Source organism: Delphinus delphis, chromosome 17, assembly GCF_949987515.2.
Source record: "Delphinus delphis chromosome 17, mDelDel1.2, whole genome shotgun sequence".
Lineage (NCBI taxonomy): Eukaryota > Metazoa > Chordata > Mammalia > Artiodactyla > Delphinidae > Delphinus > Delphinus delphis.
The window spans coordinates 80,225,298-80,252,003 of record NC_082699.1 but is presented as its reverse complement, the minus strand read 5'-3'; the positions used below and the strand labels follow the sequence as shown (position 1 = coordinate 80,252,003).

At 62.3% G+C, this 26,706-nt stretch overlaps 3 protein-coding genes and 1 long non-coding RNA gene across 9 annotated transcripts in view; 3 read left to right on the top strand and 1 right to left on the bottom strand.

Moving 5' to 3' along the window:
- ARHGAP39 (Rho GTPase activating protein 39) overlaps window positions 1-18,974 on the top strand; it is a 74,208-nt gene extending 55,234 nt beyond the window's left edge. Inside the window, exons 5-12 of one of the 4 annotated variants that reach the window (XM_059995317.1) lie at window positions 1,814-3,173; window positions 5,016-5,577; window positions 11,369-11,461; window positions 14,524-14,597; window positions 15,820-16,019; window positions 16,661-16,752; window positions 17,143-17,312; window positions 17,392-18,974. In XM_059995317.1, the coding sequence (XP_059851300.1) occupies window positions 1,814-3,173; window positions 5,016-5,577; window positions 11,369-11,461; window positions 14,524-14,597; window positions 15,820-16,019; window positions 16,661-16,752; window positions 17,143-17,312; window positions 17,392-17,586 (2,746 nt within the window). In that variant the 3' untranslated portion in view covers window positions 17,587-18,974. Of the gene's footprint in view, window positions 1-1,813; window positions 3,174-5,015; window positions 5,578-11,368; window positions 11,462-14,523; window positions 14,598-15,819; window positions 16,020-16,660; window positions 17,313-17,391 lie in introns of those variants that run through there. The other 3 variants (XR_009516694.1, XM_059995315.1, XM_059995314.1) reach the window with 3 other exon arrangements.
- A 245-nt stretch (window positions 18,975-19,219) lies between these two features.
- Window positions 19,220-21,152, bottom strand: LOC132413367 (uncharacterized). The gene is made up of 4 exons (XR_009516702.1): window positions 21,014-21,152; window positions 20,412-20,569; window positions 19,694-19,971; window positions 19,220-19,342 (listed from the first exon to the last, which is right to left on the bottom strand). It is a non-coding gene; the product is annotated as an uncharacterized lncRNA (long non-coding RNA).
- C17H8orf82 (chromosome 17 C8orf82 homolog) lies at window positions 19,728-21,316 on the top strand. Its single transcript, XM_059995432.1, has 3 exons — window positions 19,728-19,911; window positions 20,564-20,612; window positions 20,871-21,316. Exons 1-3 carry the CDS (start codon window positions 19,750-19,752, stop codon window positions 21,314-21,316), a joined length of 657 nt encoding a protein of 218 aa, XP_059851415.1. The 5' UTR covers window positions 19,728-19,749.
- Window positions 21,317-21,447: 131 nt separating this feature from the next.
- LRRC24 (leucine rich repeat containing 24) lies at window positions 21,448-26,600 on the top strand. 3 transcript variants are annotated; one of them, XM_059995333.1, is made up of 5 exons: window positions 21,448-21,718; window positions 23,741-23,991; window positions 24,139-24,417; window positions 24,586-24,754; window positions 25,433-26,600. In XM_059995333.1, the coding sequence occupies exons 2-5, from the start codon at window positions 23,824-23,826 to the stop codon at window positions 26,353-26,355; spliced, it is 1,539 nt and encodes a 512-aa protein (XP_059851316.1). In that variant the 5' UTR covers window positions 21,448-21,718; window positions 23,741-23,823; the 3' UTR covers window positions 26,356-26,600. The 3 variants fall into 3 exon arrangements, with proteins under 3 accessions (XP_059851316.1, XP_059851318.1, XP_059851317.1); XM_059995335.2 differs by lacking the exon at window positions 21,448-21,718 and adding an exon at window positions 22,542-22,677; XM_059995334.2 differs by lacking the exon at window positions 21,448-21,718 and having other exon boundaries at window positions 23,481-23,991.
- Window positions 26,601-26,706: the final 106 nt, after the last annotated feature.

The window sequence follows — 26,706 nt, the reverse complement described above, 5'->3', positions numbered from 1 at the left end:
CAGACAAGCCATAGACTGGGAGAAAATGTTTGCAAAAGACACAAATGATAAAGGACTGTTATCTGAAATATACAAAGAACTCTTAAACCCCAGCAGTAAGAAAACAACCTGATTTTAAAATGGGCCAAAGGGACTCCCCTCGTGGCACAGTGGTTAAGAATCCACCCGCCAGTGCAGGGGACACGGGTTCAAGCCCTGGTCCGGGAAGATCCCACATGCCACAGAGCAACTAAGCCCGTGCGCCACAACTACTGAGCCTGTGTTCTAGAGCCCGCGAGCCACAACTACTGAGCCCACGCACCTAGAGCCCGTGCTCCACAACTACTGAGCCTTGCTCTAGAGCCCACGAGCCACAACTACTGAGCCCGCGTGCCTAGAGCCCGTGCTCCGCAACAAGAGAAGCCACCACAACGGGAAGCCCGCGCACCGCAACGAAGAGTACCCCGGCTCGCCGCAACTAGAGAAAGCCCGCACACAGCAACAAAGATCCAATGCGGCCGACAAATTAATTAAATAAATAAATAAATAAATAAATAAATAAATAAATAAATAATGTAAAAGGAAAATCTTTAAAGCAGCCAGGAGTCTCTTGGGGTGGGGGAGCAGGTGGCAGAGGATACCTCCACTCATCTCTCTGGGACTTGGTCCGGCCCGTCGTGGCTGGTACAGCTGTGGGACGTGGTACAGACCTTCAGTGGGCGGATATGGTGTGTGGTCAAGTCCGTGTATCCCGAGGGGCAGTGTCACTCATGTCACCAGGCAAGTGAGGCTCAGAAGAGGCTGAGCGTCTTGGGTGGCCCCCTGCGCTCGGTGGCGGGGCCGTGATTTGGGCCCCACAGCTCCCCAGCTCTCCCTTAGCCTGATGCAGGCTTTCTCAGGAACTGGGGGACAGTTGTATCGTCTCTGTCAGGTGCAGAGTGCCGACTGTGTGTGTGGGCAGTCAGAGGAGGGCAGTTAGCCTTTTTGGAGTTCACAGGCGCCTCTGTGGTTGAAATCCAAGGCCTGAGATGCTGATGCACAAGGGATGTGTTGGCCACCCCTGGTAGGAACACAGGCAGGTGCCGAGGCCGGGAGTGAGGCCTGCAGGGCAGTACTCATCGATTCCAAAGCCAGAGAGGCCCCTGGGAGGTCCCCCTCCTGGCTCTTCCTTACAGAAATAGTTCTGTGCCTGGTTCTAGCGTGGGACCAGAGCAGAGACACTCACAGAGGCCCTGGCAGGGAGTGTTGCCGTGGGCAGCAGCTGGGGTCTGGGGGAAGCTCCCGGATCAGGAGAGGCCCCAGAGGGGAAGGCTGCAGGGAAATGTGTGAGGGGAGTTCCCAGGCCAGGAGGGCAGCTTACTCTAGGCTGCAGTGACCAGAGGTCAGGGCCTATGAAGAGTGCAGAGCTCGCTGCTGGGAGCCCCAGGAGGCACCAGGCCCCCACAGCCTGCAGCCCCCGGGGGGCGGGTTTGAAGAGGACAGTGAGAAATGACCAGGCCTCTGGGCCCTGACCTCAGACACCCATGAGGTCAGCAGGTGGGTAATGGGTCCAGGCTGGCAAAGGGGTCAGATTTCCTCCTCTCCTCGGTAACCTGTTCCCCCCAGGACCTCCTCAGGTAACCTGACCCCCCCCCAAGACCTCCCTGGGTAACCTGTTCCCCCCCAGGACTTCCCCAGGTAACCTGCCCCCCCCAGGACCTCCCCGGGTAACCTGCCCCCCCCAAGACCTCCCTGGGTAACCTGTTCCCCCCAGGACTTCCCCAGGTAACCTGCCCACCCCCAGGACCTCCCCAGGTAACCTGTACTGCACCGCCCCCCCCCCCGCCCCCACCAGGACCTCCTCGCTCCGCTGGAACTCGGGCACCAAGGAGCGCATGCTCATCAAAGTTGCCGACAGGGAGCCCAGCTTCCTTTCCCCCCAGGGCAACGGCTACCCCCTGGACAGCCAGCCCAGGGGTCGCTCCCGCAGACCCTCTGGGGGACAGCACTCGCCCAGCCTACAGACCTTCACCTCCGACGCGGACGGCCCTGTCTTCTTCTCAGAGCGGAGGCCGTCACCCTTCCTGAAGAGGGCTGAGCTGGGGAGCTGCTCCCCACTGCTGGCCCAGCCCCGCAAGCCCGCCGCCGACTCTCAGCCGTCCTCCCCGCGTTACGCCTACGAGCCCCCCCTCTACGAAGAGCCCCCCGTGGAGTACCAGGCCCCCATCTATGACGAGCCCCCCATGGATGTGCAGTTTGAGGCCGGCGGGGGCTATCAGGCCAGCTCGCCTCGGCGGTCTCCCAGCCGCAAGCCGCCCAAGCAGGCCTCGGCGTCGCCCTACCAGCAGCTGGTGCTCACCAGGCAGAAGTGCCCCGAGCGCTACCTGAGCCTGGAGTACAGCCCGGCTGGCAAGGAGTATGTCCGCCAGCTGGTGTATGTGGAGCAGGCCGGCTCCAGCCCCAAGCTGCGCGCGGGCCCGAGGCACAAGTACTCACCCCACCCAGGCGGCGGCTCCCTCTCCCTGCAGCCCAGCCCTTGCCTGCTGCGCGACCAGCGCCTGGGGGTCACGTCCGGGGACTACAGCAGCATGGAGGGGCCCGAGCTGCGGTCCGCCCAGCCGCCCCTGCCACTACCCCAGGCCCAGGACGATGCCATGTCCTGGTCCAGCCAGCAGGACACCATGTCCTCAACGGGCTGCTCCCCCAGCACACGAAAGAGGAAGAGCAGGAACCCCTCTGCGTGCCACACCCCCAGCGCCCTGCCCACCGAGGGCCCCGGGGACCGCGACCCGCTTGGCCAGCAGCCCCTGACCGAGGAGCGGCCCCTGTGCAGCCCCAGCCTGGCGCCCACAAGACGTGCAGAGGGCGAGGCGCATGAGGGGGATGGGACCCGGGGCGAGGCCGAGCCCTTCCTGGCTCAGGCCCGGCTGGCCTGGGAGGCACAGCAGGCCCGCTTGCACATGAAGCAGAGGGGCAGCTGGGACTCACAGCAGGACGGCTCGGGCTACGAGAGCGACGGGGCCGTGCCGCTGCCCATGCCTGGGCCTGTGGTGCGCGCCTTCAGCGAGGATGAGGCGCTGGCCCAGCAGGAGAGCAAAAAGCACTGGCAGAGGGCCGCCTCGGACCGGCTCGCCTTCCCCCAGGCCCTGCTCGAGAAGAGCGTGTCTGTGCAGACCAGCCTGGCCTCCCCGGAGCCCTACCTCCACCCCTCTCAGGTAGGGGCCGGGCCGCGGCCGGGTCCCCGGGCAGGGGTGGTGTGGCTTCACGGTTCCCAGCAGGCGTGAGTGAGGACAGACGGTAGATGCCCCCCAGGCCTCTGCCAGCACGGGGGTCTCTTACCTCGGCTGCTGGCCAGGCCCCGCAGTGCTGCCACGTCACCAGGGGGCTAGAGGCCATGTCCTGATTCCAGGCCACAGAGGCCGCCACCTGCCCACTGAGCCCTGAGCCTCTGTTCTTCCACCTGTGAATGGCTCTCAGGCGAGGAGCTGTGCAGGTAGAGCACCAGGCGCTCCTTGGGTGGCTCAGAGCCTGGGGCCAGGACACATTCAGCAAGCCCCAGGTGGCTCCCAGAACCCCACACTGCAGCTGGAGCCAAGGCAGAAGCCCAGCCTGCGGTGTCTTCCCTGCTCAGTGCTGGGCGTGGGCATCCATCAGGCCCTCGGGATCCTTGTGCACCTGCTGTCCCGGTTGCGTGCAAGGAGCATGGTGCCCAGGGCTTGGTGTGGCCCAGTATCCTCGTTCTCACCTCCTGGTCCCTGACCTTTCACACCAGTCTGCTGCCTGAAGCCAAGGCTGAGGGTCTGCCCTGGCCTCTGCTCAGAGCTGGCAGTGGCCACAGGGCCTCCCGGGGTCAGGATCCTCATGTCCACCCCCAGTCCTGGTGGGGAAGACATGCCCAAGAACTACGGCATCTTAGGTGGCCAGCATCCCCCGGGGCACTTAGTGTTCCTCCAGACTGGAGAGCTCAGAGCAGCATTTCTGTCTGTGGCTTGTAACACAGGAGGACATCAGGACAGATGGGAAGAGGCGGGGGGGCAGGTGGTAGGTGGAGTGTGAACAGCTGCGTCCTGGGGCACCCGGCTCCCAGCGTGTGACCTGGACAGCAGGACGCGTGGGCTCCAGGGGCCTGACCGAGGTCCGCTCCTGGCGCTGCCCAGGGAGGTACCTTCCCTGCTTTCAAGACCAAGGGTTGGGGAGGCCAGCACGGGTTTGGGGACGAGAGCCCACCTCCCAGACAGAGGGGACAGGAGCCCCTAAAGAGTGTTGAGTGAGGGGCTGTTATCTGAGTGCAGGTACGTGGAGGCTGTTGGTGGCGGGGGTGGGGGTGGGGGTGCGGCTTGGGGCAACGCTCTCCCTTCCCAGCATCACGGGAGCGGAGGGCCGCAGCCCACGGCCCTCTCAGGCCTGGCTCTGCCCCTCTGCATGGCGTCGCTCTTCCCGATGCCCGAGACTCCAAACGCAATCTTTGTTGGGGAAAAGGGTGCAGCCGTTGTGGCCCAGAGACATTGGTTTCTCTGTCAAATGTTACATCTGGGGGTTTCTGCTGCTTTGTGGGGCTGACCTTCCATCTGAACCAGCAGAAGCCAAACAGCCGCGGCAAGGCCAGTAGGAGGCAGCACCTTCCTGCATCCACGCACGGTCCAGCTCCCTGCCTGGGGAGAGCCCTGTGAGCACTGGGGATGCAGCGTCCCCGGGCCCTCTCCTACCTGGGGCTACGGCAGCGCAAGAAGCTGACGAGACACATGCGCGGCTCCCTCCTGCCCCCAGACCCATGCTGGCCACCCCCAAACCTCGGTCTCCAGACCAGGGCAGGCACCTCCCGGAGGCCAAGCCCGCAGGGTAAAAGTCAGAGGGAGGGCTTCTCTGGGTCCCTGTTAGACCAGTACAAGGTGCAGAGCTGGAAGCCCAGGCCCGGCCTCACCCCACCCCACCCCACCCCGCCCAGGCCTCTTTCCTACAGCAGCTTCAGGTCCCGCTTGGGGTAGGGGGGCCACATCTCTCACCTGGCTGGGTCACGTGGGGCCCCCACCCCCTCACAGCCCCCCTGTCCTCCCCAGTCTGAGGACCTCGGCACCTGCGCCCAGTTCGAGAGCAGCCGGCAGACCCGGAGCGTGATGCCCAGCGCCAGCTGCGTGTTCCCCACCTTCACACTTCGCAAGCCGTCCTCGGAGACCGACATCGAGAACTGGGCCTCCAAGCACTTCAACAAGCACACACAGGGCCTCTTCCGGCGGAAGGTGTCCATCGCCAACATGCTGGCGTGGAGCAGCGAGTCCATCAAGAAGCCCATGATCGTGACCAGCGACCGCCACGTGAAGAAGGAGGCCTGTGAGGTCTTCAAGCTGATCCAGATGTACATGGGCGACCGGCGCGCCAAGGCCGACCCGCTGCACGTGGCCCTGGAGATCGCCACCAAGGGCTGGAGCGCGCAGGGCCTGCGGGACGAGCTCTACATCCAGCTGTGCCGCCAGACCACCGAGAACTTCCGCCTCGAGAGCCTGGCCCGCGGCTGGGAGCTCATGGCCATCTGCCTGGCCTTCTTCCCGCCCACGCCCAAGTTCCACTCCTACCTGGAGGGCTACATCTACCGGCACATGGACCCCGTCAACGACACCAAAGGTAAGACCCAGACAGGACCCCTGGGCTCTGCCCCCAGCTCAAGTACAGGCTGCGGCTAGAGCTTCCGTCTGCGCTGGGTGGCACCTGGCAGCAGCAGGTACACAAACACGGCATCTCCCGGAGGGGCACGTCCTTGGCCTCCCCTGGGATGCGGGGTCCTCAGGCAGCCCCTTCTCAGCACTGAGGCCCTGCGAAGAGCCACAGGCAGTGGAGGCACAGGGTCCCTCCCTGGCCACGGGCTGACAGGTGGGGGTCTGCGTGAGGACCCATTGCACCCATGTCTCGCCAGCCGGCATCCACTCCACTCTGAGGCCACCGTCCTGGTCACCCTGCCTGACGAGGGCAGGGAGCCCAGTCAGCCTGTGTGCACTGGCAGCGTTTGCCCTGGCCAGGCTCACACTATGCCTTGTGGCCATCGCAGGGGGGCTTCTGAGGGCGGTGAGGGACATGGGCGCCCTGGCCCAGCGCTGGGTCTGAGGGGTCTGTGCCATAGGCTGTTGAGGTGCTGTGAGCTGAGCTGGCCTGAGCCGCCTCAGGCGTGCAGAGGTTGGGACCACCATGGACAGCAGCCTGCTGACGGCTGCCTGGGGTTCCTGAAGGCCATGCGTCAGGTCTGTGTGGGCCCTGGCTTGGCCTTCCTTGGGGAGGACTCTGGGCCACGGTCCCGCCAGCCCGGCGGTGCTCGCCTTGGGCTGGGCAGAGTGAGCATGGGGATGGAGCTGCAGGCAGCGCCTGCCAGCGCAGCAGGCCGTCTGCCGCCCGTGTCCGTGTCCGTGAGTGTCTGCCGTGCCCAAGATTGCTCGGTGGGAGCGGCCAGCCATGCTGGTCTAGCCAGGGCTTTGCCCCAGCCCAGGTGTGGGGGGCTGAGGCCTGTGCACACAGTGATGAGGGCTGCAGGGCAGTGGGGGGCCCGGGGAAGGTGTGTGAAGCGTAGGCACCGTCCAGCACACCAGCCGTTTAGGGGCAGATCTTGGAAGCCGTGAAATGTTTGCTCAGGCTTGCAGTTTTTGAAGCAGGATCGCGAACACTGCAGACGGGTCTCCCCAGGGGGCTCCCTGGACGAAGCGGGCAGCCTGGACCTGCCTCTGTCTTCTCAGACCTTCCCAGGAGCAGGTGGGCCCCCAGTGGCTTCATGGTTCACCTCAGCCTCTTCCAAAAAGGTCTTGAAACGTCCCTGCCGTGAGCTGGAGGTTTGGAAGTGTGTGTCCGCCGCTCAGCACGCAGCCCTCGGGGGCCCCAGGAGTGCTTGCTGAGTGAAAGGTGAGTGAGCCGCGGACAGAGGCCAGAGGCTCCAGGCTGTGCCCGCTCTGGCTGGGGCGTCCATGGAGAGCTGGACGTTGCGGTTTTGCACGGAGGTTAGTGCACTTTCGCCCTAGTGTCTGTGCGATAGGAGCCAGACTGAGAGAACCGAGCTGCAGCCTGGTAGTCATGGTTTTGAGGCCCCGGTGGTCTCTGCCCACAGACCGCACTGGGTCTGTGTGGTCCCGCTAGCAGGGTTCTGTGTCTGTGGGATCTGGTCTTACATCTGTGGCACAGGGTTGCCCTCCAGCCAAAGCCCTGTCTCCAGCCCTGAGACCCACTCCTGGGTGGGCGTTTTCTGCCAGGCCCTGCTCGTCACTGAGCCCAGAGGAGAGGCCTCGATCTCCCTCCCACCGGCCCCTGTCAAGAACATGGGTGCCGGCTGCCAGTCAGGAGGGCAGGCCCCATCAGCCCAGAAGACCTAGCCTGTGCTTAGAAAAAGGAAATGCAGTCCATCCTGGGAGCACCAACGGGGGCAGAGCTGAGCTGGCTCCCGTGTGTGGGGCCTCACCCTGAACCACACTGCCTGCCTTGGCCTCAGAAGCGTTTGATTCATCTGCCAGCACGTGTTTGACATCTGCTGTGTGGTCGCCACTCCGAGGGAACAAGGTACCGCACAGTGAACCCCAATTCACGTGACCCCACCCCCTGGCTTAGCCTCGGCTCGCACGTGGTCACACCTTTGTACCAGCCACCACCAGGTGACTCCACAGCCTTTCCGCCCTGGACTTCCCTAAGCGTGCTGTCAGCACAGGCATCGCAAGGATGCTCTGCAAAGAGCACACGGGAAGGCTGCAGACCCTGAGGGCTACATGTGCCTTCACAGCAAGACGCTGCCTTCCGGGTGAAGATGGCAGGACGATCACGTGCATTTACTTGCATTCCACCCTGAACTCACGATAAAAGAACAGTGAAGGAATTTTTTAAAGGCAGAAAAAGAAACCTCACAAGGAAATGTAAAATGCTGCAGCCACTATGGAAACAGAATGGCAGTTTCTCAAAGGATTAAAAATAGAATTATCATAGGACTCAGCAATTCCACTTGTGGGTATATACCCAAAAGAATTGAAAGCAGGAGCATGAACAGATATTTGTACACCCATGTTCATAGCAGCATATTCACAATAGCCAAGAGGTAGAAAGCAGCCCAGGTGTCCGTTGATGGATGAATAGATAAATAAGTGTCATCTGTACACATAATGGAATTATTCAGCCGAATAGGGAAGGAACTTCGGGCACAGGCTACAACATGGCTGAATCCTGAAAACATGATGGTGAGTGAGATAAGGCAGACCCAAAAAGACAAATACTGCACCAATCAGACAGATAACTGTATGAGGTCCCTAGAGTAGTCAAGTTCATGCAGAATGGTGGGTGCCATGGGTTACGGGGAGGGAGACGTGGAGAGTTGTTTGATTCGTACAGACTTCCCATTTTGGGAGATGAAGAAGTGCTGGAGGTGGATGGTGGTGACGGTTGCACGGTAATACGAATGTAACTGGTACCCTGAACTGTACAATTAAAAATGGTTAAGATAGCAGATTTTATGTTACGTATAATTTATCACAATAAAAAATACTAAAGCCCACCAGGACAAAGAGAATGGAAGAGGAAGAACAACTATGCTTTGGAAGCTGAAAAGCATATGGACAAGTGGCTGGAAACTGACTTGGCCGACCAAGAAACGTGGATCCCAAGCAGGTGGTGGGGAAGCTGACAAGTCGAAGCAAGTAGCAAACCCTAAAAAGTGCAGCAGTGGGTGGAGCCAGCTTCCTCCAGCAGTGGTATGGAAGTGGGAATGACCACGGAGCTGAAAACAAAAGGACTAGTTGAAGGTCTGTTTAGGAAGCAAAGCAGCTACAATGGAGTAGGCAAGGTTAAAGACTGCACCCAGAGCATCTGGACTCAGATCTCAGCCACTTTTCCAAAATAGGCCATACTCTGAGCCATAAAACAAGTCTCAATAAAGGTTAAAGAATGTGAGTCATAGGGTGGTCCAGTGGGTAAGACTCCACACTCCCAATGCAGGGGGTGCGGGTTTGATCCCTGGTCGGGGAAGTAGAACCCACACGCATGCCGCAACTAAGAGTCCACGTGCCGTGACGAAGAAATCCGCGTGCCGCAACTAAGACCCGGCACAGCCAAAATAAATACTAAAAAAAAAAAAAAAAAAGAAGAATGTGAGTCATAGAAAGTGTGTTCTCCAACCACAGTGGAATTAAATTGGCAATCAGCAACATAAAGATACCTGGAAAATCCCTGAGTATTTGGAAACTAAAGAACATACTACTGAACAATCCATGGGTCAAATAGAAATGAAAAAGGAAGGTGCAGAGTATTTTGAATTGAAAGAAAATGAAAACAAAACATTAAAATTTGTGTGATGCAGCTAAAGCAGTACTTAGAGGGAAATTTATGGCGCCTATAACTGTATTGGGAAATAAATCAGTCACCTCAGCTACTTTAAGAAGCTTAAAAAAACAGTGAGAGGAAATTATATCAGAAAGTAAGGAGGGGCTTCCCTGGTGGCGCAGTGGTTGAGAGTCCGCCTGCCGATGCAGGGGACACGGGTTCGTGCCCCGGTCCGGGAAGATCCCACATGCCGCGGAGCGGCTGGGCCCGTGAGCCATGGCCACTGAGCCTGCGCGTCCGGAGCCTGTGCTCCACAACAGGAGAGGCCGCGACAGTGAGAGGCCCGCGTACCGCAAAAAAAAAAAAAAAAAAAAAAAAAAAGGATAGTAAGGAAATATTATGAACAACATTATGCCAGTAAATATGACAATTTAGAGGAAATAGACAAATTCCTTGAAAGACACAAACTACCAAAGATCACTCAATAAAAAATAGATAACCAGAAAAATCATATATCTGTTAAAGAAATTGGTACTTTATGAAACTTTCCCACAAAGAAAATTCCAGGCCCAAATGGCTTCACTAGTGAATTCTATCAAATATTTCATTGTTTGTGTAGCAATTAACTCAGAAAATTGAAGTGGAGGGAATATTTCCCAATTCTCTCTATATCAAAATTAGAAAAGGGCATTACCAAAAATTTGAAAGAGAAGCACAGATAGTATCCCTCATGAGGATAGGACAAAAATGAACTGTATTTTAGCAAATTAAATCCAAGAATATATTAAAAGGATAATGCATCTTGAATAAGTGGGGTTTATCTGAGGAATGAAAAGTTGGTTTAACATTCAAAAATCAATCAATGTAATTTGCCATATCAACAGAGTAAAAAAAAAAAAACATAAGATCATCTCAATAAGTGTAGGAAAAGCATTTGACAAAATCCAACATTCCATTCCTGATTAAAACACTTGGAAGAGAAGGGAGTCTCTTCAACCTCGTATACACATGTATCTTTCCTTGCCCTGTCAGCCTGGGGCCTAGAAGCAGTGACACCCCAAGAGCATTGAGGACACCTGACCCGCAGCTCTTGGTTTCTACCATTTTCCATTAAAAGGAACCAGAGCTGTCTGGAGAAACAGCTGATTCTAAGGCTGGGGTAGGGAATGTACAAGATGCAGTGCCTGAAGGGAGGATGTGCCAGAGGGGAGATGACGGGGCGTGTCACAGGACACGGGTCACAGGACACAGAGCTCCCCGGGGCCAAAGCTGGAGCACTTTAAGGAACAGAATAAAGTCATATTGAACTGTAAGCTGACAATGTAAGATGAATGAATGAATGTAAGATGAATGAATATGATATAAATGATTAGATAGATATATGGGACTTCCCTGGTGATCCAGTGGTTAAGACTCCACACTTCCACTGCAGGGGGTGCGGGTTCGATCCCTGGTTGGGGAGCTAAGATCCCCGAATGCCGCGCAATGCGGCCAAAAAAAGAAAGAAAGAAAAAGAGAATTACAAATAATTTATGTAGGTAAGAGGGTCCACCATGAGGGGAGCGTGAATCCCACCTCAGTGTGGGCTGTGTGCCTCGACTTCCTTCCAGAGCACGGGATGGGGGGATGGAGGGTCCGGATCGACAGCGCTGAGTTATTTTGTGCGGGGTGTGGGTGTGTGTGTGGGGGGGTGGTGCCCAGGTCAGCCAGAGAGGGGAGCCAGGCCCCTCTCTCTCGCTCAGCACCCACTCAGCCCCTGGAGCGCAGCCACGTAGGAACCAGATGGCTGGGCTGCGGCCCTCTCAGGGGGCTCCCTACCCCTGCCTTTCTGTCGGCCAGCGGGTCATGAGCTGACCACATCCTCTCCCCACTGCCCAGGGGCACGTTCCTGGCACCTCCCCAGCCACACGACCCAGGTGTGCCCACACACCCACCCCTGTGCCCAGGACTCTGAGCGAGACACCCGCCCCCGCCCGGCACTCCCCTCCCCCTCTGGCGGGGCATCAGCCCATCTCCCTCTGAGGAGTCCAGCAGGCTGGGGCAGTGACCTCCCAGCTGCCCAGGGTCAGCCCCGAGCGGGACCGTGTGGGCACGTGTTCCTCTTTGTGTTCTGTGGCCTCACCCTTTGTTTGCTCCCCAGTGACACAGCACATGAAAGCGCTTCTGGAAAGGAACAGTAAGAAGAAGTCCAAGTTGAGAAAGAAACCCAAGCCTTATGTTGAGGAGCCGGATGGTAGGGCCTCTCCCGCAGCCCCTGTGCGCTGCGTCTGCACAGCTCTGCTCTCCGGCCTCGGCCGCCTGGCCTCCTCTCTCTAACCGCTTCTGGGCTGGGGGGACAGCGGGGGGACACTAACCGTCAGGTCTCCTCCTGAGTGGGCTGGAAGCCCAGGTCGTCGACAGGGCTCCTGGGAGAGGCCACACCTGCCCTGCGCCTTTCTCCACGGTGCTCAGAACAATTTCCAACGTGCGTGCTGGGTTCTCAGTGGGGCGGGGCCTGCTGGAGGCACGCCGAGGTGAGGGAGTGCCCTGTGGGCAGGTGCCACCCCAGCCCTGACCTCCAGCCGGGCCACCCCTGGGGCTGGGGGCCAAGCCTGGCATTGTTTCCCTGGGGCCCCCAGCACAGCCCACCCCCACCCAAGCTCCAGAGAAGCCCTGTTAGCCCAAGGCTGTGCTCTCCTGGCCAGGAGACCCAGCCGTCCATTTCTGCCCCATGAGCCTCCCTTCTTGGCACCAGGGCCCTGGGACCAGCCCCCATCCCACCTGTACCTGGTTACCCACACTTGCCCCACTCTTCTTCCTGTGAGACTCACCCTTTCCTCTGGGAAGCTCTCTGGCTACATGCTAGCCTCACCAGAAGAAGGGGGGCAGCCACAGTCCAGGCTTCCCAGCCGCCCTTGGGGCCCTGTCCTTGGGGAAGGAGCTTTGAGCTCCTGCCTGAGCCCATCCACTGGAGTCCCGATGCAGCAGTGGGGGGGGGGCTGGGGGCACAGAGTGCAGGCTCCTGTGGGCCAGGGGTGGTTGGAGCTCCGAGTGGGTCAGAGGAGGGGGCTAGTTCCCCCAGGACCCAGCAGAGTCCGTGCCAAGAGGTGGCAGGTCCTGGCCACACCCAGCAGCCTTCGAGGTTCTTGGCCTGGGCACCTGGCACAGCAGCAGAGGCTCTGGGAGAGCTGCTTTGTCGGTCGCTCTGGGGGCCGCTATCTCTCCGCTATCCCATGCCCTGGCAAGGCCAGAACGGGGCAGTGGACTCAGAGGCCCCCACAGTACCATGTGGGTTTCCCTGGGTTGGCCACGGGCACTCAGACACCCCATAGTCTTGGCCCAGGAGGCTGTGCCCTGGCAGCAGAGGTGCCCCAGCCCTGAGACTCCAGGCACACGAGGCCTCAGTCCTCGGACTCCAGCAGCTGCAGCCCTCAACTGAGCCCTCACTCCATGCCAGACTGAGGTCAGCCCTTCATGGGCACCTGTCCCCATCCTACAGAGAGGAAACAAGGCCTGGAAAGGCTGCACCACAATCGCCAGGTGAGAGGTGGTGGCCCAAGGATATTCAGATCACAGCCTGTTGGAGAGGCCGGTTTGGTCCCAGGAAGCCCTGTGACACGAGGTCAGGGCAAGTCTGCCCACGGGCCCCGAGCCCAGGGACAGGAGGCTGTCACCCAAGGGAGGGGTGGGCACGCTCCCAGGGTGGGGAAAGCGAGCAGGCGCCGCCCGCTGCCCTGCCGCCAAGCACTCTCTGGGCTCCCGGTGCTCAGGCTGCAGCCCAGGTCCCGTTGGCCTGAGCACCATCCACTCTCCCTGGGCCCAGAGCCTGCCCACGTGGGCCAGTGGCGGAAGGTTCCGCGCGCTGCGTCCCAAGCTGGCTGAGTGGTAGCTGCAGCTAGGATTCTCCGTTTGGGTCTGTGGGGCCCCAGGGACCTGAAAGATTCTTCACGGTTTAAACCCCTATAAGAAACGTTTGTTTGCACTTTGATTACTCTAAAACAGACTCCCCTTACCAGTTATAACGACGGAAGTATTTTGCGGTAACTAGAAACGAAAAGGTTTACACGCATCAGACATGTCTGTGTTCTTCACACTGAGGTTCACGGAACCCTGTGTCCTCAGGCAACTGCTTCCTTTAAAAAAGACTCTGTTTGTATTTAAGACTTGGGTCCAGAGGCACCCCTCAGGCAGGGAGGCCCAGCAGAGGCAGAGCCTTACAGGGAGCGGGTCTGTCCTGAGCCTGGAGGCACATGGTCGGCCCATCTGTCTGTCCATGGTCTGGGGCAGCCCGGCCCGGATGGCTCCTGTCTTGCTGCTGCTTCCCTTGGCCTGGGCCAGGAAAGATGCGCCACACCTTTCAGACCCTCCCTGGTTGGGGCCTCCTCCCCACTCCCTCTCCCCCCTCCTCCCTTTGCCTCCAGCCCCCCCAGCCCCATCCCCCGCCCCAGCACACCGTATCTGGAAAGACCCGTGGCCTGAGGTCTTTGCCGTCGGATTGCTGGCCCTGCCACCCTCCATGACCACCAGCTAGAACTTCTGCTTTCAGGGGTGAGGTTTTAGAAAGCCCCCTCCCTTGAGAAAGGAGACAATTCCTCCTGTCACCTTCAGCCCTCAGGCAGAGTCACCATGTGGTCCTTCCCCAGCATTGCCCTCCCAGCGAAACCCAGGCTCCGGGCACAGGGCATCCCCTCCACACTCATGCCCCTCCCAAGTGAGCCAGGCCCTGGGCCTCCCTCTCCCTGACCCCCACCCAGGCAGCCTTCGACCAAGCAGGCATGAGATCCTGTGGGCTGAGGCCTCTCCCTGGGCTGCCCAGGGCCTCTGGCTGGAAGCTGGGCTGCAAGAGAGCTGGGCCTGCTGCCCAGCCCCTCGCAAAGCTCCCTCCTCCAGTGCTGGCTCAAGGCGATGGGCGCTGAGTGCCTGCAGGCGTGCAGCACATGGAGGTCACCCTTCTCAGGGAACCCCCCCCAGGCCCTGCCCCGTCCTGCCTTGCCACTCCCCCGGGGGAATAGACCTCATCCCCAGCCTGACCTTCCTGGCCAGGGGGAGGGTTGGGTAGGCTGGCGGAGGGCTTCCTTCTTCAACCTGGCTCCCCTGGAGGAGAGGGCAGTGCCCCCTTGCCTCTTCACATGAGTGAGGACCCACTGCCCGGGCGGGGCGAGCAGCAGGCAGGAGGCTGGCCGGGCCTGGGCGCCAGGTTCCTGCAGGAGCCACCTCTCCTCACCCCTCTTGCTGCTCCCTCCTCAGTCACTGGTTGGCCTGCAGCCTCTGCTCCCACTCATCCATGCCAAGCCAACTGGCACCATTCTTTTCCAGGGGTGGCAATAAGCACATACGCCAAGTACTGTTACCACAAGCTGCAGAAGGCGGCCCTGACTGGAGCCAAGAAGGTACGAGCTCCTCCCAGAACCGCTGGGCAGGGGTGGGCGGGCAGCCTGTGCCGGCGATGCCCGGACAGAGTCCAGCGGGAGGGGGGGCAGCCTGTGCCGGCGATGCCCGGACAGGGTCCAGCGGGCAGAGGTGTGCGGGCAGCCTGTGCCGGTGATGCCCAGACAGAGTCCAGCGGGAGGGGGGGGCAGCCTGTGCCGGTGATGCCCAGACAGAGTCCAGCGGGCAGAGGTGGGCGGGCAGCCTGTGCCGGTGATGCCCAGACAGAGTCCAGCGGGGGGCGGGGGGCAGCCTGTGCCGGTGATGCCCAGACAGGGTCCAGCGGGCAGCCTGTGCCGGTGATGCCCGGACAGAGTCCAGCGGGCAGAGGTGGGCGGGCAGCCTGTGCCGGTGATGCCCAGACAGAGTCCAGCGGGGGGCGGGGGGCAGCCTGTGCCGGTGATGCCCAGACAGGGTCCAGCGGGCAGCCTGTGCCGGTGATGCCCAGACAGAGTCCAGCGGGCAGAGGTGGGCGGGCAGCCTGTGCCGGCGATGCCCGGACAGGGTCCAGCGGGCAGAGGTGTGCGGGCAGCCTGTGCCGGTGATGCCCAGACAGAGTCCAGCGGGGGGCGGGGGGCAGCCTGTGCCGGTGATGCCCAGACAGGGTCCAGCGGGCAGCCTGTGCCGGTGATGCCCGGACAGAGTCCAGCGGGCAGAGGTGGGCGGGCAGCCTGTGCCGGCGATGCCTAGACAGGGTCCAGCGGGCAGCCTGTGCCGGTGATGCCCAGACAGAGTCCAGCGGGCAGAGGTGGGCGGGCAGCCTGTGCCGGTGATGCCCAGACAGAGTCCAGCGGGCAGAGGTGGGCGGGCAGCCTGTGCCGGTGATGCCCAGACAGGGTCCAGCGGGCAGGGGTGGGCGGGCAGCCTGCACTGGCGATGCCCAGACAGGGTCCAGCGGGAGGCGGGGGGGGGGGGCAGGTGGGGCACTTAACGGCTCACAGTGCGGAGGGTGCCACTTGGAGCTTCTGATGCCGCAGGTGGCCCAGCAGGAGGCGCCTCTGGTGACTCAGGGGCCAGGGAGTTGGGGGTCCCCGGCTCGGGCCTGGGGCTCACAGGGACGAGAGGACAGAAGGAGGAAAGAGGGCGGGTGAGCCAGGGGCAGCCCTTGCAGGGGTGTAGGGGGAGGGAGGGCTGGGAGCTGGGCGCCAGGCCACACTGGGACAGAGAGCTGGGCCGCCTTTGCAGGGGCTGAAGAAGCCCAACGTGGAGGAGATCCGGCACGCCAAGAACGCTGTGTTCAGCCCGTCCATGTTTGGCAGTGCGCTGCAGGAGGTCATGAGCATGCAGAGGGAGCGCTTCCCCGATCGGCAGCTGCCCTGGGTGCAGACTCGGCTGTCGGAGGAGGTGCTTGCACTCAACGGTGACCAGACGGAAGGCATCTTCAGGTGCCCTGCAACCTGGGCCCCGGGCCCCTGTCTCAGAGCAGCCAGAGAAGCCCCCTGAGAGGCCAGCATGCAGGCAGGGAGGGCAACTTGGAGCAACTAGAAGGGCCGGGCGCTCTGCGGCCAGGAGGGTGGGGAGGGCCCCATCTTTAGGAGGTGGGTCAGCAGGGCTCTCCCTCCTGAATGGCAGCGCACCGGAACCCAGACAGGAGAGCTAGCCAGGGACAGTGCCCTTGCAGAAATGGCCAGCAGGGGCCCAGAGGGTACTTGGACACCAGCCATGGGCAGGGCCTGGAAAGATGCGGCAGCCCCCAGCAAACGGCCGTCACCTGAGAATGGATGTGACGGCCCTGCCCCATGGAGGGCGGCACGTGGCCAGGCACCTGCCGTCGTGACTCACCTACCCAGGACCCAGGACAGGCGGGGAAACAGGCTTATGGCTTTGGGCCTCGGGGACCATTCTGAGGAAGGGATCTGCCTGGGGGCAGTCAGCAGAGGGATGAGGGATGGGGGCCTGGGACAGGGGACCCCAGCCACACCTCCCTCTGGTAGGAAAGAGGCCATTTGGGCAGAGAGAGGTCAGGCAGCCTTGACCCTGAGCAAGCCCAGCTCCTCCTCCCTGAGACCTGCCCTGTGCTTGGCAGAGTCCCTGGGGACATTGATGAGGTGAATGCCCTGAAGCTACAGGTGGACCAGTGGAAGGTGCCTACAGGCCTGGAGGACCCCCACGTCCCAGGTAAGCCCCCAGTCCCCTCAGCAGCAGGAGCAGCTCGGACGGTTCAGCCCTCCCTGCTTTCCGTCGTGAAGGGACAGCCCTCTGGTCCATTTCCAGCACAGACGTCCCCCTGCCGTTGGACAGCCTCCGCGGCGCCTCCCTCCGCTTGCCTGCGCACGGTGGCTGCACAGCCTCTCTTGGTTCCCGGCGCTCGGGGTCAGTCCAGGCCCTCAGGACCAGGAGCCCGCAGGCCTCCGGCCGCGCAGTCCACACGGCTGGGTGGACACCTCCCGTCTGGTCCTGGCCCCTCGCCCCCACTCCCGACACACACGGCCGCTTTCGCCCCTCGCTGCTGGTGGGGCGGGTCCCCGACTGCCCCGCCCAGCCGAAACCCCCGCGCTGCGTCCCCAGCGTCGCTGCTGAAGCTGTGGTACCGGGAGCTGGAGGAGCCCCTGATCCCCCACGAGTTCTACGAGCAGTGCATCGCGCACTACGAGAGCCCCGAGGCCGCCGTGGCCGTGGTGCACGCGCTGCCCCGCATCAACCGCCTGGTGCTGTGCTACCTCATCCGTTTCCTCCAGGTAGGCGGTGCCGCCCCTCCGCGCCCCGCCCCTCCGCGCCCCGCCCCGGCCCACCCGCAGCTCCCCGCTCCCCGCGCAGGTGTTCGTGCAGCCCGCCAATGTGGCCATCACCAAGATGGACGTCAGCAACCTGGCCATGGTGATGGCGCCCAACTGCCTGCGCTGCCGCTCGGACGACCCGCGCATCATCTTCGAGAACACTCGCAAGGAGATGTCCTTCCTGCGCGTGCTCATCCAGCACCTGGACACCACCTTCATGGAGGGCGTGCTATAGCGCGTGGGCACCGAGGGACCGAGGGTGGGGACAGAGCCTGCCCGGCTGCGCCCGGGCAGGGGGCACGCGGGGAGGGGGGGGGGACGCCCGAGAAGCGGAGGTAGCATGCCGGCTCCGCCCATGCCCGCCCCAGCCCTGGAACCCGCATCCCCCGACCCGGGCCCTCGGCCTGAAGGCGCAACCGAGGCAGAGGGGCTGCGGGAAGGGCGCCTCTGCCCCGCCCCGGGCCTCGTGGCCGCGTCGTTCGGCGCTGCCGCGCCCACCGCCAGCCGCGGTCCGGCCGCGAGAAAGTGCCTTCTGTTTCCTGGAGCCAAGTGACACTGCCCCTCCCGGCCGGCCCGAGAGCACAAGCCGCCCTTGCTGGGGCGAGCCGCCTTGCTGAGGCTGCTGCCCTCAGCTTGGCCCCGGCCCAGCCCGGCTGCCCATCTTGCTCTTCCTCTGCCCTCCCCCTGACCTGGGGGGGTCTCCTGATCTGCGACTTCCTCCCTCCCCAGTCCCTTCCCGCCCCCTCCCCCTGCCACTTGTGGCCTCCAGCGTGGTGACTGCACAGGAGTTTGGGGGCTCCAGGGCTCTGGGCTTTTCACCACCAGAGCAGAACCTGGCTGGTGCTGGGCCCGATAGGCTCTCTCTGGGTAGAAAGGGGCCCCCAAGCCAAAGTCCTCTGGGGTTGGGGGCAGGGTTGGGCAGGCATTCTTTGGGCAGGGTGGGGGAGGGGCAAGAGTATTTTTTCTTCGTGTAACTATAAATTCAGAATCTATCCCGCATCCCAACCCGCCTGTGTATAGAGATATAAATAGAGCGAAAGATATAAGAACTAAATTTGCTAATGACATAGTCTTAACCCAAATGTTATTTATTTGAGGCTTCTCCCGTCCTCTGCAGACAAGTTGAGATCATTCCTTCATTTTCTTCTCCACCCTCTTGGCTTCTGACCAAAAATCAAACCCTGCCCCATCCCCATCCAGGACCTGCAGCAGATGAGAGGGAAGGAGCCCTGAACTGGGGGACCAGAGGGGCACCGGCGACTGCCCTTCCTCGAGGCCAGAGCCGGGGCGGGGGGTAGGGTGGGTGGGTGGAGGGGAGGTATCTAGACTCTCAGTTTGTACATTTTCCAATTTGTAATTTGAGTTCCAATTGTGGTAAAACTTAATTTCTCCCCGGTTATATATATATATATATATATATATATATATATATTAGAGTTGAGTTTTTATTTATTAAGAACAAAAGAACCCAGTCCTGCCGAGGCCTGGTGTCCACTGGGGGAGCATCCTCAGTCCGGGGGTCTCGGGGCCTGGGTAGGGGCGGCCCGGCCACAGACTCTCGCTCTGATGCACGGACTCGAGAGATGACAACACTTTGTGTGAATAAAGTACGTATGGACACTTGCGAGCCTGTCGCATCCCATTCCTTCCAGTTGCGGCGGGGCAGCTATCAGCGGCCAGTCGGTAGCTGGTGTGGGCACCAGGGTGGAAGCCAGGCCAAGGGAGAATGAATGGGGGCAGCAGGGGGTCGGGGGGAGAGCAAGGCAGCTTCCCGGGAACGGGGACGAGACTCCAGGTAGGCGCGCAAGGTGCGAGGCACCTGGGGTATCACAACTGAGCCCGAAAGCCCTGCTTGATTGGGAGGGGAGCTTTTTCTGAGCTACCTTACCCGCAAGCTGGCATAGGCTTCTAGGCAGTGTTTATTCACCACCTCTCGGTTCAGCACCCAGCTGGACAGGCAGATTGCCCCACCGGGGTGGGGGGGGGGCTTCCTAGGGGTTGGGGGAAGAGACAGGGCGGGTACCTCGCCCACGTGAGAGCAACCAGCCTCCGAGGGCGGAGGGACAGGGCCCGCATGCCCGGCAGCGCCCCGTCCCCAGCCCGTATCCCTGTTCCCGAAATCGCCCGCACCCGCGTCTCACACCCGAACCCCACCGTCGGGAGGCCCCGCCCCCCACCCCTTTCCCAGCCGGACGGCAGGGCGGCGCGCCCCTAAATCCCAGAGAAGGAAGTGTCGGAACCGCCCGGGGTCCGGGGAACAAGCAAAGCCCGGGGGGTGGGGACGAGCTCCGCGGCCGCCGCCGGAACCCAAAGCGCGAGGTCGCCGACACCAGGGGACTTACGTTAGCGCAGCACCGCCCTCGCGTGACCCTCTAGCCGCTTCCGGCACGGAAGGACGATGTGGGCGACGCGCGGAGTGCTGCGGACCTGGGCCCTCGGCTTGGCGCGGTCCCCGGGGACCCGGGCCTACGGTGGGGGCGGGGGCGTCTCCTACACGCAGGGCCAGAGCCCAGAGCCGCGGACGCGCGAGTACTTTTACTACGTGGATCATCAGGGCCAGGTGGGCGGGGCCGGGGCCTGAGGGAGGCTCCCGTGAGAGGCGGGGCCTGGTGCCGGGTTTCTGCGGGTCGGGGCCAGAGGGAAGACCCTGTGAGGGGCGGGGCCTGAGTAGGCGGGGTCTTTAAAGTAAGGGTACCCGACCTCCGCAGTCGCGCTGGACAGACTGGGGCGCCCGGCCCCGGCCCCAGAGGGTTAGGTCCGAGCGGCCCACCTCCCACACGTGGTTACGCCCTGCGCGCTTTGCATCCCCAGATCCTGCGGCCCCCAGGTCGGGGCCGCCCCGCCTGCTTTGGAAGCCCTGGAGGGGGCATCCTACATATACAGGAGGAAGCAAGTCAGATAGCCTCCGCGGAGGAGGGGCACATCTCATTAGAAACTTGAAAGGGGGAGGGAAGAGGCGCGGGAAAGGCATGCCAACCCAGAGGACCTGTGCATGAGGAAGCAAGGCCGGGGGTGCGGGGTAGATGTGGAGAAAGAAGTCTGCAGGGCCCCCAGGCTTACCTTCCACGCGCCTCCCTGCACACGGTGTGCACAGACGAGCAAAGAAAGCGGACACTGGCCCGGGCTCAGGCCCGCCCAGGCCTTCTCTCCCTGGGGCCGGCTCTGTCGGGATTCCCCCTGGGACTCAAGGGCCACGGTCTGCCTCTCTACAGCTTTTCCTGGATGACTCCAAAATGAAGAACTTCATCACCTGCTTCAAAGGTACTGATGCGCCCTCCTCCCCCACCTTCCCTCTTCCTTCGGGGAAGGCCCTGAAGGGCCCCGCTGCCCAACCACACCAAGGGCACTGGCTGTCCTGCGCTCAAAAGCCCCCTATCTAGAGTGAGGCCTGGGAGCCTGTCCGACCGCCGGCGTCTGCCCTTGGTGTGACCCAGGGCGAGCCCCCTGCCTGGGGCAGTAGGGCCTAGGGGGCCTCGGGGCCCGGCATGCTGAGCAGTCGCGGCCTCCCCCCCACCACAGACCCGCAGTTCCTGGTCATCTTCTTCTCCCGCCTGAGACCCAACCGCAGCGGGCGCTACGAGGCCTCCTTCCCCTTCCTCTCGCCCTGCGGCAGAGAGCGCAACTACCTACGCTGCGAGGACCGTCCCGTGGTCTTCACGCACCTGCTGGCCGCTGGCTCCGAGCCCCCGCGCCTCTCCTACTGCGGCGGCGGCGAGGCCCTGGCCGTGCCCTTCGAGCCGGCGCGCCTACTGCCCCTGTCCTCCAATGGGCGTCTCTACCACCCGGCGCCGGAGCGCGCAGGTGGCGTGGGCCTGGTGCGATCGGCTCTGGCCTTCGAGCTCAGCGCCTGCTTCGAGTACGCGCCCGGCGCGCCCGAGCTGCCCTCGCACGTGCACTGGCAGGGCAGCCGTTTCGCCCTCACCATGGACCTGGCCCCGCTGCTGCTCGCCACCCCGCCGCCCTGAGCGGCGGGCTCGCAGCCGCTGGCGCCCCCAGCCCCGCTGCGCCCCCCGGGCTGCGTCGCTGCGCACGCGCCACCCGGAGAGAGCGCTGTCCCAGTGCGCGTGCGCGGCGGAGGTGCGCCGCGGCCCCGCCCCGCCCGGCGCTGTCCGAGGTGCTGCCGAGGCCCGAGAACCGACGCGGGGAGGGGCGGGGTCACGGGTGCTCTACCCCGTCCGCACACCCCCGGCCTGGGGCGTCCTCGGCGTCCTCGGGTTCGGCCAGCGCTCGCGACGGCAGACCCGGGCTGCCGGGAGGGAGGTGCGGGGGCTCCAGTGCGCGAGCGCGAGCGGCGCCCGCCCCTCCCCCGCCCGGCGCTGCTCTGTGGGCCGGCGTTCGGCGGGGGAGCCGCGCCGCAGGAGTGTCAGGTGAGGGGGCGCCCGACCCAAGGTCAGCGGGCGTGGGGGCGGGATCAGGGGCCATCCCGGCTCTGTCCCCGGCGATCACCGAGAAGGGCGTGCGACCTGGCGGGGACCACGCCCTGCCCTGAACCGGCCCGGGACAGGCCGCGCCGGAGCAGATGCAAGGGGCGCCTTGGGAGATCAAGGCACCCGACTCGGGCCTCGCACTGCGCTGGAGAGCGTCACAGGGCTTCCTCCATTACCCCTCCAACCTCCCCTCCCCGCACAGATGGGCTCCCTGGAGACAGTGACAGCCTTCTCCAAATCCAGTATGTGACGCCCCGCCCCCTGCCCAGCCAGATTAGGGGGTTCTCCGCTGAGTAAAAGGATTTCTGGCCTGGCCTCCCCTGCTCTTCCTGCTTGAATCCTCAATGCTGCCCAGGCCAGCCCTTCCACACGAATCAGCATCTAGTGGGTGTCCGTGTGGGCAGCAGTCCCCTGAGTCTTGAGGAGGAGATCAAGAACCTTCTCTGTTTGAGAGGCCTTGCCACTGGAAGGTAGGTGGGCGCCCTGGGCCAAATCTTTTGCTCAGGGAAATGGATCCTGGGGGCTCAGAGTATGCCCCCTAGTTCTCGGGGTTCTTCACACACCTTCTGAGACATCTGGGAACTGCCCCTGCCTGGGCCAAAGCGATTCCATTAAAACTTTTGCTGTGCCTACTTTTTTTATTTATTTTTTATTTATTTATTTTTTTTGCGGTACGCGGGCCTCTCACTGCTGTGGCCTCTCCCGTCGCGGAGCACAGGCTCCGGATGCGCAGGCTCAGCGGCCATGGCCCACGGGCCCAGCCGCTCCGCGGCACGCGGGATCCTCCCGGACCGGGGCACGAACCCGCGCCCCCCGCATCGGCAGGCGGACTCCCATCCACCGCGCCACCAGGGAAGCCCTGCTGTGCCTGCTTCTCTTCAGTGATCTTAAATAATCATGTGAGTTACAATTTAGAGCAAGATTTAAACAAACACCAAGGCCACTTGGTGTCTTTCCACATGACTCACTCTCCCAATAGGGAGACCAGGTGAACAGGCAGGTGCTCAGAGCAGGGACCATTTGAGGTGGGGCTGGAGGCTAGCTGATAGCACACCCTCAGCCCTGCCATCCATGGCTTCATACTGGCTGGCTTCTCAGCCCAGGTCCCCACCTTCACAACTGGACTCATCGTGCCTTGAACTAGACCCAGGCCTTCTCCTCTCTAGGATCACAGCTGCATGTGTATAAACCCCAGAACACTACACACTCCTTCAGAACCCAGGAGATCAGTGTTCCCAGAGCCTACTAAACTACACTAAAACCCGGTTAGTGGCCCAAGGCCCCTCTTTCACACCCCAGCCATTCCAGGGCCCCACCTACCCCCAAAGACGGATGCACCTTTCTCAGAGCCAGCATGGAGAACACAGTCCCACAGCTTCTGAACTGGCTTTCCTATTTGTCTCATCCCCCAATTGTCTAACAATTTCCCTGAGGAAAAGCTCTAATTCTACCTAAGTTGTTCTACCAACCCCCACCCCCAGGAGGGCAGGGCCAGAGGCTGGACAAAACTGTGCCTGTGGCTGGCTGGTGGCTCCCCTGAGACCAGTTGTGCTCATGTCCTCCATCAGTTCACAACAGGTGAATCCCAGGGGTGGGGTCATAGCGTGACTTCTAGAGACAAAAATGCCTAGAGTAAACCCTGGGTCAAGGTTAGGTGAGGGCAGGGACGGACACTAGCAGCGTGGAGCCTTGGGCAGAGATGGGATGGGGAGAGAAGTGGGTTGGGGTGGTGTAGGCTCTCCTGTGGCCTGTGTGGCAAGACGGAGGACATGAGAAATTCTAAACCGAAACCCGATGCCCCAGATCTTTCTGCTTTTTTATAAAGGAAGGCAATGAATGTTTTATTTTATCAGTTTCTTGAACTACTTTCAAACTTCAAAAATCAGACACGGTGTGTACCTCCATCCGTGCTTTTCACTGGCTCTCAAATGTTAGGGACAGGCCTGACAACCTGTGTTTCAGGAGGCACATCCCATCGGGGCCAGACTGTAGGAAGGCTGCTGCGAAGGCTGCAACTTCGTGGCCTGCGGCCGGTCCCGCAAGAGATGGCCCCAGGGGCGCCCGCACTGCTGCTGCTGTCGCTGCTGTCACTGCCGGGTCTCCCGCCTCGCGCTGCCGCCTGCCCTGCGGCCTGCCGCTGCTACAGCGCCACGGTGGAGTGCGGCGCCCTGCGGCTGCGCCTGGTCCCGTCCGGAATCCCGCCCGGGACGCAGGTGGGCACCGACTGGGGCTGCGGGCCAGGGGTGCCCGCGACACGCAGGGATGGTGTGTGAGCCTCCCGGTGGGTGAATGGGGCGCCCTAGGGAAAAGAGAGACCCCCTCAGCGGGGTAAACGCCCTCCCTCCCTCCTTCTGGCACAGACGCTGTTCCTGCAGGACAACAGCATCGCGCGCCTGGAACCGGGCACCCTGGCACCCCTCGCCTCCCTGCGTCGACTCTACCTGCACAACAACAGCCTGCGCGCCCTGGAGCCAGGCGCCTTCCGTGCGCAGTCGCGCCTGCTGGAGCTGGCGCTCACCGGCAACCAGCTGCGCGGCTTGCGCGTTGGCGCTTTTGCCGGCCTGGCCCAACTGCGCGTGCTCTACCTAGCTGGCAACCAGCTGGTACAGCTGCTGGATTTCACCTTCCTACACTTGCAGGTGAGGGGGGAGGAGTGGGCAAGACGGGCAAGAGGTCCTCCTGCACTGCCACCTGCCTTACCGGGCTGGAGTAGTGAAGGGGAGAAAAGGCAGCCCAGTCTAGCCTGGTAAGAAGGGGACATGTCCCTCAGGGCCCCTTTCCCTGATGACCTACTGTCCCTGCTTCAGCGACTGCAGGAGCTGCACCTGCAGGAAAACAGCATCGAGCTGCTGGAGGACCAGGCCCTGGCCGGGCTCTCCTCGCTGGCACTGCTGGACCTCAGCAGGAACCAGCTGGGCACCATCAGCCAGGAGGCCCTACAGCCCCTGGCCAGCCTGCAGGTCCTGCGCCTCACAGGTACCTCTTTCTGGGGGCAAGGGACTCTCATGCAAAGGTAGCTTCCTTGACCACAGTGGTGGCGGTAGGTAGCCGGCCCAGCTGTGGAGGGGGCTCCAGTGGCAGTGCTCTGGGGGGGTCCCACCACCACCCATAGCCATGACAGAAGACTGCTAGGAGTAGGGGTGCTGGCCGGGTTACTGTTGCCTAAGGAAGACAGAAAAAGTATGAGTCCCTGAACAAACTGGACACAGCTGAGCGGCTCACACACTTTAGGGCCAGGAGAGGGCAGGCAGGAAAAAACTGGGAAGATGAGACCAGGACTGGGGACATTTCCTGGAGACAGCACCCGATGACAAGGCTGGCAGGATGTGCAAAGTTTTAGTGCAGGTGGGATATCTATGTGCACACAGAGGTTCCCCCCAGATAGCAAGACTTGTCACAGGGAGAGACATCAGAGGAGCGGGGGCTTTCTCAGAGATGGGTGAAGTAAACTGGACGTGCATCACAGAAAGGAGATGGGGGCGGGGTTGGCTGCCCACACTTAAGGAGACTGGGGTCAGAGAAGCGGTGGCAGGGGTCCCCAACTGTGGGAGGTGAGAAAGGGGCTCCTGCTCTGGCCAACAACCTCAACCACACACGCTGTGCTCTGGGGCCGCCCCTGAGCTAGCTACCTGTCCGCTGCTGCTCTGCCCACAGAGAACCCATGGCGCTGTGACTGTGCCTTGCACTGGCTGGGAACCTGGATCAAGGAAGGGGGCCAGCGACTGCTCAGCTCCAGAGACAAGAAAATCACGTGTGCAGAGCCCCCCCGCCTGGCACTTCAGAGTCTCCTGGAAGTATCTGGCAGTAGCCTCATCTGCATCCCACCCTCTGTGCACGTGGAGCCGCTGGAGGTGACAGCCAACCTGGGTGAGGACCTGCGGATTGCCTGCCAGGCTTCCGGCTACCCGCAGCCCCTGGTGACCTGGAGAAAAGTGGCGCAGCCTCGCGAGGGGCCGCCGCAGGCCCAGGCCCAACCTGGAGGCGGGGTGCCGGGCCCAGGTGGGCCCGGGGCATCCGACACGGGCAGCGGCATGCTCTTCCTCACCAACATCACCCTGGCCCACGCTGGCAAATACGAGTGCGAGGCCTCCAACGCCGGCGGCGCCGCCCGCTTGCCCTTCCAGCTTCTGGTCAACCTGTCCCAGCAGCTGCTGCTGGCGCCTGCGCCGCCCCGGGCTGGCGACCCAGTCAGCCACGAGCACCTGCCCGAGGTGGGCGGCATGGCCTTTCGCGCCCTGGGCCTGGCCACGCAGACGGCCATCGCGACGGCCATCGCGCTCCTGGCGCTCACGGCGCTGCTGCTGGCGACCATGATCTGCCGCAGGCGGCGCAGGCGCAAAAAGGCACCAGGGCCTCCCGGGGAGGGCGCGCTCTTCGTCAACGATTACTCGGACGGGCCCTGCACCTTCGCGCAGCTCGAGGAGCTCCGCGACGAGCGGGGCCACGAGATGTTCGTCATCGACCGCTCCAAGCCGCTCTTCGCCGAGGGCCCGGCGGAGGCGGCCGAGGGCGCAGCGCCCGGAGTCGCACAGGGCCTCCCGCTGCAGCCGCCTGCCGCCTACGAGATCCGTTGCTGAGGGGGGGCGGGGCGGACGCGCGCTGATGACGCGGGCCCCGCAGATTGGCCGGCTCGGCTCGCCCTGCGCATGCTCCAGCGCGATCAGTAAAGGGTGGAAGCTGCGCTGTGTCGCGAGCCGTATATGGGGTTCCTGGGCGTCGGGCGGGGCGGAAGCACCTGCGGACCCCTGAAGATGGAAGTTCTGGGGCGCGAACGGACGGTAGCCAGGGTAGGCTTCCAACGCCCCACTGAGACCCTCCAGAAAAGACCCCTGCCCAAATAACCAGACCTTCAGCTCTGCAGGTCCGCCTCTGGCCCCGCCGCCCCAGGAAAAGCCTGAACCTCTCTGCGAGGAGGGGCGACGGACTGT

Bases quoted from the DNA above. Each gene is read 5' to 3' on its own strand.
- C17H8orf82 (XM_059995432.1), top strand. From the start codon at position 19,750: ATGTGGGCGACGCGCGGAGTGCTGCGGACCTGGGCCCTCGGCTTGGCG. The intron at 19,912-20,563 runs GTGGGCGGGGCC...GCCTCTCTACAG, and splicing joins ACGTGGATCATCAGGGCCAG to CTTTTCCTGGATGACTCCAA. The intron at 20,613-20,870 runs GTACTGATGCGC...CCCCCACCACAG, and splicing joins CTTCATCACCTGCTTCAAAG to ACCCGCAGTTCCTGGTCATC.
- LRRC24 (XM_059995334.2), top strand. From the start codon at position 23,611: ATGAATGTTTTATTTTATCAGTTTCTTGAACTACTTTCAAACTTCAAA. The intron at 23,992-24,138 runs GTGGGCACCGAC...CTTCTGGCACAG, and splicing joins GAATCCCGCCCGGGACGCAG to ACGCTGTTCCTGCAGGACAA. The intron at 24,418-24,585 runs GTGAGGGGGGAG...TCCCTGCTTCAG, and splicing joins TCACCTTCCTACACTTGCAG to CGACTGCAGGAGCTGCACCT.